General features: G+C 40.9%; 1 protein-coding gene across 3 annotated transcripts in view; it reads right to left on the bottom strand.

Moving 5' to 3' along the window:
* Window positions 1-12142, bottom strand: part of TEC (tec protein tyrosine kinase) — an 89315-nt gene that overhangs the window by 12766 nt on the left and 64407 nt on the right. For 2 of the 3 annotated variants that reach the window (XM_019553234.1, XM_019553235.1), the window contains exons 4-10: window positions 10898-10979; window positions 7842-7970; window positions 5886-5926; window positions 4374-4564; window positions 3258-3323; window positions 556-610; window positions 291-370 (exon numbers count right to left, since the gene is read on the bottom strand). In XM_019553234.1, coding sequence (XP_019408779.1) covers window positions 291-370; window positions 556-610; window positions 3258-3323; window positions 4374-4564; window positions 5886-5926; window positions 7842-7970; window positions 10898-10979 — 644 coding nt within the window. The remainder of the gene's footprint in view (window positions 1-290; window positions 371-555; window positions 611-3257; window positions 3324-4373; window positions 4565-5885; window positions 5927-7841; window positions 7971-10897; window positions 10980-12142) is intronic. The other variant, XM_019553236.1, reaches the window with a different exon arrangement.

Below are 12142 nucleotides of genomic sequence, written 5' to 3' on the forward strand. Positions count from 1 at the left end.
ACCCCCAATGTGCAAATTTTGCATTAAAGACCAAAAACACCATAACATTAAGCCAAAACTTTGACAATTCATGTCTGAACTAGTAAGTTACCCAAATTTTAAGAAGGTTCTATGTAATTTACTTCCAACTCCAGTAAAAATGTGTTCAACACTTTGAAAAGGGAACCAACCTTAAGCATTCACTTTCTAAAATTCTGGTTTTGTTTCTCTGTTGAAGTCTTTCAGTCCATCCATCTATGCAAACCAAATTAAAACAAAAGAGGGCATGGCCCATTGCCACTGTAACTTACCCTCCAAATTTTGTATACAGGGACACGGTGTACAGTCCTGGCTGACTTGAGTCTCTCACCACAAAGCCACCTTCTTTATCCTAAAATTCAAATACAATGATGTTATGCCTCAAGCAGTTTACTGTATTTCTTCATAGATGTGCTCTCTGTTATCTCTGAGTCAAAGTTAAATGATCATCTTATTAATAAAATAAGGTACTATAAGTGAATGCATTTACCAATTTTGTGCTAGGTAAATGCATGTTCCAATAATGTAAGTACTCACCTCATTTCTAAGGAGTTGTTCTGCTTTGCTTCTGTTCAGATTCCTGCAATACCATCTGAACAAAAAAGATGACAAAAATCTTAAGTATTTAAAATGTTTTTTAATAAAAAAAAATCAAATAAAAACAAAGCATAATATACTTACTGAGAGAAGTTAAAGTGATTCAGCATATTGTGTGATATGTAAGGAAAAAACTAAATCTATTGAACCATAGTGAATTTGCAAAACAATGGTTCAGCCATTATCACATTCTGTAGTGTATAGGCAAAACAATATTCTAAAATTAATCCAGTGAGATCCTACAGAAGCACAGAATCCAATAAAGCTCAGGATATATAACTCTCTGCAACAAAAATACCAGTCAAGAACATGTTTTTTTAAAGATATCATTTCAATGCATGCCCTAAATAATGGCAATCTGAAAAATGTCAACTGCTTTTTCAAAACACTGTATAAGCCCTAATCATAGAGAGTGTGGACCAATATAGCAGTTATACCAATCACGAACTATGTGAGTGTAAGCTGTTCTAGTATCAAATATATCTGTTCTTTTGTCTGCTCCTACAGTCTACATCCAGACAAGCACAGACATGTGGTATGTAGCACTGCAGACCCATATGCAGCGCCACACACTGCACAAAGTAGGCATTCCCTGAGCTGCTGCCTTGCAGTGCAGGGGATAGGGAAGGGAGAATTGACCCTAGGAGATCCCAAGGTCAAAAAACCCATGCCAAAAAAAAGCAGGGTAGTGCACATGGCTGCAGGACGTCCCACCCAAAACTGGAGCCTGGCCAGCTCCGGCTGCCAGCCAGGCTCCCAGCTTCAGAAGCATCATGGCTGTGGCTCCCCAAGGCCCCCAGGTAAGCATATTGGGGCCAGCACAGTTGCTGGCCCCAGCCTCCCCTACCCCACTTAGGGTAACCTGCTGTGCACCAGAGCACACTTGGCACAAGTGTTCCTTAAGGACAAGTAGCAGCAGCACAACATGTACTGCTGCTACTTGTCCCCAGGGAAACAAACGTGAGCCTGATTTTTAGCTGTAACTGATGTATGCAGAAAGCAAGTCAGGAGTCAATTAAATCAATCCCCTCTACCAAGCTAGAACAAGCAAAGGGCAGTTCAAATGGATGCCATTTTCAGATGGTCCCTAGCAGTTAAAGACAGCAGGGGATCAGTATGGCACAGAAGCAGCCAGTTACATCCCCTGCTACAATGGCAGTAGCTTGGGAAGTAACATTCAAGCTTCTACATCAGTTCTACAACACCAGAGGCACTCTTGCTCCCTGAATTGGTTACAAAATCACAAGGATAAGACAGGCATGTTGTGATATACTAAGGCTAGAAATAGATATCATCAAAAGAAGTGGATCAGCTGTACCAGGATACATCCTGCCACAGATGATCCATTTCACTGGGTGAAAACACACTTTGACTGTTGTCTTGCCCATTGATGCTGTGGGACAAACAAGCCATGTTCTTCTGGAATTCCTGTGCAGGAGTGGGCCCCTCAAGCCCAAGGAATCCCTATACAGCTTTCCCTGTGTAAAGAGACACCTGAGGGAATCTCTGTACGCAGGGGAAAATGGAGTTTCTTGTGCGATATTTATGGTGATACAAAGACAAGGAAAGGCACCATCTGTTTCTACCCTAAGTGGCTTCAACAGACAGGGTAACTCAATTACTTCCTAATCACTTTATCCAGCACAGATCTGGGCAAAATCAGAGTGACAGCTTCAAAAACCAGAGAACAATATGCTTTGGAAAAGAATTAGTAACCTCAGCTAACAAAGATTAACAAATACAACAACAACAAGACCCTGTCTTCACCCAGAAACTAGAAATGGGAAGAAGAAAGTTTTTTGGAGCAGAGCTTTGAAAATATGGAAATATAACATGTCTTTACAGACTTAAATGTTCTTTTCTTATGGTCTGAGTTGATTTAAAATGCAGGAATGCATATAAAACATGACAATTTTATGCCTGTTTTTACTCATGACCTGAAGTTTCAATATTAAAAAAATCATTTTAAAATCAGATTAGTAGTGACATTCATAACAGTATACATTTCTATCTTTCTGTGTCTTGTAATGAGCTCAAAATTACCCATGTTGTCCAAAATCAGCAAGAACCTGACATTAAGAAAAGCCCAGTAGTACCTTCAAGACTGTTTTGGCTTATAAACTGATTAAATGTGCTAATGTTTAAAGTATACACAGAGTTATCTTTTGAAGTTTGAACTTCTTGGTCTGGAATCTCTGGTCTGGTATGTTTACTTTGTTCAGTTAACAATCTTTGCTTGGGCACAAAGAAAAGAGAACACAGATTTACTCATACTGTCAGAAGACAGTATTTTCAGATGACCATCACACCATTGACTACATGCAGTTTCATTACAGATGAAGGTCATTTAATGTTTCTCTTAATCTATCAATGTTTTTGCTGTTGACTGACTGAAAACTACATCCTGATTCTCCTACTCACCTCACTGTAAATCAGGACACATACCTCAGTGACAACAATGCAGGTGAAAGGAAAAAACAGGAAAAATATGCACATTTAATATATTTTTCAGAAGGTTCATCTTTGAGCTCAATTTCATAACCTATCATTTATACAGAATTTTAAATATGGTTTCCTTGCATTTGCTAATATTTAATGTTTATTGTCTTCTATTTCCTATTTTTATGAAAGTTTTCACTTACTCATATTGGTCAAGGTTGTTGGACTTCTTTCCTGTCACATAATTGCTTGGAATGTATCCTATATTTCTAGAAAGAGAGAAACATTGCACAATAAATTTTAATCATGATATAATCCAAAAAAAAAGTAGAAAATTCATGTTTCATCTACTAAAAAGAAGTCACCTGTAATTATCTACCTCAGTAGTCTCCAAAGTGGGGTGCATGCACCCCACGGGGTGCATAAGACAATCCATTGGGGTGTGGGAAGAAAATATTAGAACTTCCATTTATTTTTATATAAATATAGATATATTGAGGGTGTGTGCTCAAAAACTTTTTACTGATAGGGGTGCGCGATCAAAAAAGTTTAGAGACCACTGATCTACCTTATTACTGATCAGTTTAAATTCTCATGAGAGAGAGAGGGTTTTTTTACCCAGATTCATTTTCCTTGCATCTAATGAAGTTACAATGTATACAGAAGTGTCCAGGTTTAATTTCTGAGCCTAACCACTCCTCCTGTACAAGAGCCAGTAAAGGGGGGAGCAATATGAATAGCCATACTAGCTCTCTACTTTGGCTGCCCCCTACTTCATCACAAGAAATAGTCTCTAAACAGTGCTGTCAGAAGAGATGAGGTACTTATTGTTCCTAAAATACATATTATCACAACCACCCTACTGCGATTTATTAACACAAAATTACCCTGAACTATTTTTTTCACCAAGGAACTGGTGAATTTTGAAGCATGAAAATTCTCATTAAGACCAGTGCAAGATGTCTGAAACAACTTCCAAACACATAGGGAAAGGTTTCTGAATTTTTTAACCTATAAAAATGAAAAAGTTGGTAAAATTTAGTTAATGCCTAACAAGAAACCTATGCATACAAATCCCCAACTCTACAGAATGATCCCAGAGTTAGTACAGATCCTCTTGGCTCTAGGGAGTTCTAGAAAGGCATAAGGTCCTGATCCATGCAGAATCTAGGATTGGAGTCCAAGATCAGATAAAGATCACTAAATCATACCCAATTTCCATGTCCATCATTCATGATATTATATATAGGACAAAACAACCTAAAATTATAGCCAGGGGTAGCCTTATTTACACCATGATGGGTGGAAATGCTGCTTACCCATGTTTATCTCTTGCTTTCCACCAATGCATGTCATTTTTCTCTATTATTGTATATTCTTCACCTTTTTCCAATCTTAAATCATGATGTTCTGCAGGCAGAAAATCATACATTGCTACTACTATTTCTTCTTCCTCTTCATCTTCACTTTGCTCAGCTGGGGGAACAGGTGGTGGAGGCCTCCGCTGAAAATGATGTAAAATTATTAGTGTTCCATTGTACTCAAGCAAAATACTGTAACAGACAAAGACTAGACTAGTTCTGTGCTAGTTTAATAACCTACTTTAAGAAATTCCTCTAACCCATTCAATACATATTTTTAAGTAGGATTTTTTAATCATGTTAAATGTCAATTTAATTTTTAATTCACAGATTCATTATATAAGGGCCCAAACCTACAAATACTTATCGCCCACAGTAAAGCTTTGACATTGTGAATGGCCCAGGTTAATGTCAGGAGGGTTTTCAAAGTCATAATTGCTGTGGGCTCAAACCAATTCCTGCTACACTCAGTGGAAAATGCATGTATGCTGATACTCAGTATAACCTGAAGCTGGCCCTATGGCACCGGTTCTCAGCCTTTTAAGACTCTAGGCCCACCTCCATAGATTTTCAGAATTTAGTGGCATCCCTTTTAAAGAGTTTACTTCTTAGAGTGCTTACTTTCTTGCACCCACAGCACCCTTCAAAATATCTTTCAGTGTAGCAAGGCAGGCAGCAGTGGATAACGTACCCCTGATAGCTTGAGGGAGTGGTGGTACAGTGCCCAGCAGTGGCAGGGGCTGCTTGTTGGGGCAGTTTGTGGAGATTGGGGTAGGTCATTAGTATCCAGGAGGAGGCCCTTGTCCCTGAAGGAGGTGAAAGGGGATGACAATGGCCACTGGAGGCACAGACTGGTGCCAGAGCAGGGTGGTGGGGGCAGAGCCCTGCTGTACTCTGCTCTTTCTGCCTCTTCCTTGCCCCCAACTCCACATCTGAGGGGCTGAGCATGGCCTCTGCTGCTGTGGCTGCTCCTCTGGGGACCTGAATGCCAGTCACCAGAGCCTCCGTTCCCCCAGAGAGACACTGGGCTAAAAAAGCACAGCTCTATGTCAGAGTACACCCCTTGAAACACGGGGGCAGTCAGCACAAGGTCTACCAGCGGGGAGGAGCTGCACTTTTCAGCTTAGCTCCTTCCCCTGCTCCTGAAGCTGAAATACTGCCAGAACGCTGGAACAGGCAGAGGATGCTTCGTGTGTGGATGAGCCAGCATTTACCTCCTCTCACAGAGGCCAGGTACTATGGCTTCCTTCAAAGGATGTCATGGCACCCCAGTTGAGAATCCCTGTTCTATGGATCTAAACCAAAAGCCCACTGAAGTCAACAGTGCTTTTATATTAACTTCAGTCAACACTTACAGGAATGGATCATCAACATAGAATGAATTAAGTATAATGGAACTAAATACTGTATTTAAAATATTTCTCAAATCAACTACATTAAGCTATTCAGTGTTCTAAAAATTCTACCAACCTTATTTTTTATTGGTAGTGGAGAAGCAGAATTCCTTATACCTAAAAGAAACACAGTAGAAGGAATATGTTACACTTATAGATGGATTGATTAATGATCATTATAAAACATTTTTAAAATTCAGATAAAATGTTAACATTTTAGTCAGCCTTCTTGTTAATATAAATGTCACAGTCACATAAAACAGAACCCAGTTCTGTAAAACCATACTTAAGACAAAAGGCTAAATCTAGTATGGGTATCGATGCCAGATCTGAAAAGAGACTTGTATTTATAGCGCAACTTAGGAAGAATTTATGTACCTAAGCCCAAGAACAGGATTCACAAAAACCCCTGCCTACTCGTTTAGACAAACAAGAAAACATAGGTGCTATAAATTCAGCTTCAGCACCATCCTCTTAGGTGTCCATTCAAATTTTTATGGCTGCACAGATGCCAAGCAGAGGTCCATGCCCTTTGTTGTGCTGCAAGTGCCCAAATTTGTGGCCATGACATAGGTGGTACGAATTTGTGCAGCTATTTTGCAGCAGATGTCTGTTTGATTTATGGCAGGAGACCATGGACAGCCCAGAGCTGCCTACATTCTCCAGCCACCCCAGGAAAGTGCTCCCAGGGCTTCAGGGACCTGACCCTGCACACAACACGCATTCTCATTCTCGGGGCATGCAGACTTCTGCTTCTGAAGCACCAGGAGCACCTGCCCAGCTTCTCCTATTTGCAGAGGTGTATCCCAAGTCAGACTCTCCAGATGCACAACTCTGGAAATGGGGAAACCAAAGGTCTCCCCTTCTGTAGAGATGCATGCTCAGACACCCTGATTTAGGGTGCATTTCTTCAAATGGAGAAACTCCAAGCTCCCCTAAATGCAGACAAACACCTGGGAATTCCCTGGGTGCTCCTCTGCTAGGGAGGAAACCTGGGGTTCCTCCATTTGCAGAGATGTATCCAAGTGTTTTCCCCTCCCTTCCAGATTGGGCCCCAGCCACTCCCAGGAATGCAGGGGCCCAACCCTGCAGGGAAACTGGTGATGCCTGGTTTGACCAATGAAGTAGACAATGAGTTCAGTACCCACAGCAATATCCACTCACAAGTATTGCAGGTGACCGTGGTAACCCTGTATTCAACATCTGGCTTACAGTACTTGTTCAGAAAGTGAAAGAGCTTGGTTTTTAGCCCTCCTCCAACTGTGGAAATTCAACCCATATCTTTAACCTCATACGGAGGTGCCTAGCTAGTAGGCTAGACTGGGCTGAGCTAAGGCACCCTACATCCCCTGTTGAAGCTGGGCCACTGTGCAGGAAGGTATGCATGAGTCAGGGCCAGAAGGAGAACAAGCAAAAGAGAGGGTCGCTATAGCTTAATGGTTACGGTATATCAGCATTTATCATTTCTCTGAGTAAGCAAAGTCCCATGTTTTGATCCCCTCTCCCAGGTCTATTTCTCTATTTTACATCTAATAGTCACTAGATAAAATACAGGAAGAATCCTAGGAGCAGAGACAGGTTCCAAATGTGCATGTTTACATAATGCCTAAATTATACATGGTCAAACTATAACTAGGGAAACAGGACAAAATGTCCTTACATATATTGATACTGATTTTCTTATTTCATTTTCACACTGGTACAGTTATATTGGCTTGAGAACAGTTGTTCTTGATTTATATCAATCAGTGTCTGAAGTCATTTATTTGATCTGTAAAGCTGAATGAAACTTCACAGCTTTTTTTTTTTTTAGTATAAAATGAAATTTTAGATCAACTGAAGTATTTTGTGAATGCGTCAATTTTTTTCTAAATTATTTCAGCTGGAAAAACAGAATAATTTCAGAAAAAAGTCAGAATATTCCCCTCAACATTTTTTAATTATATGCCTTTTCCCCCCAACCCAATTTGAAATGTTTCAATTTGAAGTTTCCTTCAGTTTTAATAAGACAAGAGTTTTAACATGCACTTACTGTTTTCAAAAAGGTTGTATTTTTCACAGCCAGGTGCACATTTTTCTGTTTGTCTGCAACACTGATAAATCCCCTCTGTCCAGAATTTAGGATGATACTTTACCATTATGTTGTTGTTGTTCTTTATTTCTACAAAAAGTAAATGGTATATAATTTAAAGTACCAAACCTTTTCATAAGAATGATTTCATATTATTAATACATAGTACTGTAATACTATTATTATGGGGCATAACAATAACTTTTTTGTTACTTAAACTAGTATAACTATTTTTCAAGTATGCATTATGTGTTAACATGAATGTCATACAGTGATAAGAGAGAACTTCCTTAGGATAATAGAGCACTCAAGAACACTTTTAGGAGGCAAGGTTATAGCAAATTGTATGCTTAACAATTAACTTTAGTGGAGTTGGATAACAAAGCCTTGCATTTTAGGAAAGAACACTTGGTTTGTGAACTTGGGATAGGGACAGAAGTTATATCTAAACTGCCTGAAGTCATCAGACACTGGTTTAAACCTATAACAGAACAGAAGTTCAGTGCACATAAACCAGTTCCAAAATGGCTGAACCTGGTTTAAGATAAACCTGGTTGAATGTAGTATCAGACTTAACTGATTTGGGTCAAACTTCCACCCCAGATCCCTTCCTGGTTCAAGTTAAATCAGAGTCTCCCAGCTTCCCAGCATGCTTTCCAGCCCTGGGCTGTGCTGTCTGCTCCAGGAAAGAAGGGGAAAGTTGATTGGGGGGGGAGAGACTGCCCCTCCACAGGCAAACCCCAGCTGGGATCTGGGACCAGGGAAGGGGTTAAATTTCAAAGTACGGAGCTGCCCTGCTCTGCTAAAAATTTACTGCTAGCTTGCAACTATGGACTATGAATCCCAGAGGCACCTGGAAGCAGGAAGAGGAAGTGATGAGCAACCATGCAAAGTTCTGCTACTGTTAATCTAGACTGCAAATCCCAGAGACCTTGTGGGCAGCACAAAGCAGCAGCAGCAGCAGCAGAAAGTTGGTTATATTCCAGAGAGCTGTGCTGTAGCACCCTCCAGCTTCTGGCCTGAGCCACTGCAGGCATATGGCTGCATTTCCTGAATCAAAAGTGACTGTATGTCCAGTTGTTTCTCGGTTTAATCTCTGCAGTGTAGACTAACTTGCAAAGACTGAATCAATTCAGCCCCGGGCTTTCTGACTGTCTGTACTTAGCCTTGGTAGCAGGTATTTATATGTTTGTACTGTGCAATGACATCCTACTGTAGGATTTAGGTTGCTGGGTGCTACCATAATGCCAGTAATTTCAGGATAGCTTTAATTATGATAAGCATCATAGTGTAGCATGTCATAAAATCGCATGACATCGGAAAAAGGCAATATAACTAAATGATTTATCTAGTCACAGTATAGTTGTGCAGTTTCTGAAGACCTTAGGGCCTCCATTCCAGAAACATAAATTTAACAGGCAAATAAGGAGAGAGACCAACAAGGATTATATCCTCTTTGTTCTCAGAGGGACCAACTTTATTGAACTCAATCTGAACCTTTACTTGTACTAACTATAAACGGCTTTAAACTATAAAGTTGTATGGTACTATAAACTGTGCTGTACTGTACTATAAACTGTTTACTTGTACTATAAACAGCTGTTTTATTTTAGAAAAAGTTCCTAAAAGAAAAAGTGACCTTCCAACTTGTGCCTGCTTTAGCAGAGACAATGGGAATGATGTCTACAGCAGTGAAGACCTTTTGAAACATTCTGCAGAGGCTAATTTTTCATTATGTTTTATAAATACTCCTATATATCTGTATGCTTTACTATACCTGAAATATGTGATTACAGAGTGCATGGTCTGCCTTGGATAATTTGGCATATGCTATGGTCAAACTAAGGGCCAGATTGTATATGTATAAAATTAAGGTACAACTGGAGTCTTACTGTTCAGGGTAGCACAAGGGCTGTTCCTTCATAAGGATGTGCAATACCCCCAGAGAGGCAGGGATAAGGTGGGCTAATAGTGCTGCAACCCTACTGAGCAGCTAAATAGTTAGAAGCTTACAGCTACTCCCAAAGAAGTTTGGTGGGCACCAGCAAGTACTCTGCCTTTATGTACTTGGGAACCTCATTAGTCATTCTGCTTCATCTGGCCCAATTGTTTCACACTGCCCCCAGTTCAAGGCTGGCTGCACTTTACAAGTATGACTGAGCCCTAGGTGAATGTAGTTATATTGAGAAGGCACACAGATATGCACTGATATAGGCTAACTAACCAAGTTACATACAGAGCACAAGCTTTCATGGGCTGGAGCTCACTTCATCAGATAATGTGTAGTTATGTGTCAGAGTACATGATCACAATTTGTACAACAAAAATTCCCAAATGGGATACCCTTTAAAATGGGAAAAAATCCAACAGGCACAAAACTAGTAGAGCTAGATCCTATGTCTCCATCCCTTCACACCCACAGTGAAGGATATCACAGAAAAGTAGAACTGGAAGAGGCCTCCAAAGGTCATCTAGTACAGCCCCCAGCCTGAGGCAGGATCATCCCTATCCAAACCATCCTATAGAAACCCTTGTATAATCTATTACTAAAACTACACAGGCAACCTGTCACATAACCACAAGGCATAGCACCCTAACCTCCCACAGATAAAGCAGGAGTAATTAGGTAACCAGAGAAAATCAGACCCATATTTCACAGTAATCTTTTAATATAAATATATTTTACAATAATATTTAAGCATAAATGTATGTTGAATAGATGATCAAGAGCATTAACTAACATATGTAATATTCTCTAATAAAACTTAACAACTTGCACAATATCATAAGGCCAAATTCTGTTTTCTATTATGCTGTTTAAACTGAGAACAATTCCAGTGGAATTCATGAGGTTATTTCATTTTGGCAATGGTCCAATTGAAAGCGAAATGTTGTTGCATGTGATGTGAACCCAGCTGGTATTGCCCAACACACTTATCACCCCAAATTGTCCATAATATATATTTTTTATAATGTCACCTCTGTTTCAAATATTATCTTTAAGCAACCTTCATTACCTTCTTTCAGATTGCGCACCCATTGATCCCTACTTTGTGCACTGGGTGCAAAAATATACAGTGTATTAGAATCGTACACAACCTGAAAATAAGCAAAGATATACAGAAACAATTTTAACTTTTTTCTCAGTAAATAACACAGAATAAAGCATACATTTCTTTATTGTTTTTCCTCAGCAAAACCATAAGTGCAAAACCATAAGTTCTATTTACTTTAGACTGAGTAAAATGAAAAATATCAAAAATATGAAAAGTGAAAGAACCATCCTGATGTGCAGGAAGACTAGGAAGTAGACAAATTGGAGGACAGGACCAAAAGAAATCTCATGAAATTCAATAAGGAAAACTGCATAGTCCTGCACTTAGGACAGAACAATCCCATGCACTGATACAGGTTGGGGACCAGGCATGGCTGGTGAACTCAAGATTGGTGGGGCAGTGGAGCATCCCATGGGAGAGGGGCAGGTGGGGTGGTTTAGAGCCAGCCAGGAAAGGGAAGGGGGGAGGCAGGGGGAGGAGGGAGGCAGGGCTCGCAGTTGGCCGGGCACTCCAGCCAGTAACAGGGAAGGCTGCAAACCTCCCCCACCATGGCACATTCCACTGTCCCACCAGTCTGACTTCACCAGCTGTGCTTCCTGCTGGGGACCAACTGGTTAGCAGCATCTCTGCAGCAAAGAACCTGGGGATATAGTGGACAATAAGCTGAATATGAGTCAATAGTGTGCCCTTGTTTCAAAGAAGGCTAACAGTAGGGCTGTGCAAAGCTTCAGTAGGTGATCTGATTCAGAGGAGATTCGGTCCAATTTGGTGGCCAAATTTCCAAATCGAATCAGGAGACTAATTAAAGGGTCCAAAGTGAATCAGAAGCCTCCAAATCAATTCGGAAAAGATTTGGCACTGCTTCAGAGATTCTACCATAGACTTAACAGGCAGCAGTCCTCACCACACTGAACACACCTGCCTCCAGCTGGTAAATGTATTGTAGTAGGCGGAGGGGGGAAAGAACGGGCATGGCGGAGGGAGGGATTGGGGCTGGCTAGGACAAGCTGGAGCAGGGGGGCATGGGAGTGGCAGGTGCTGGGAGTGGGGGCTATGCCCACTCCTCCCTGCATCCCATGCCCCCTGCCCTGGCTGGACAGCTGGACATAGCCCCCACTCCCAGCACTGCCTCGCCTGAATCCCACTGCCCCCCACCCCACCCTGGATGGGCAAGCAGCAGGCTATGCCCAGCTGCCACTTGCCCCC

The sequence above is a fragment of the Crocodylus porosus genome, unplaced genomic scaffold (genome assembly GCF_001723895.1).
Source record: "Crocodylus porosus isolate Cpor-Errol unplaced genomic scaffold, CroPor_comp1, whole genome shotgun sequence".
Lineage (NCBI taxonomy): Eukaryota > Metazoa > Chordata > Crocodylia > Crocodylidae > Crocodylus > Crocodylus porosus.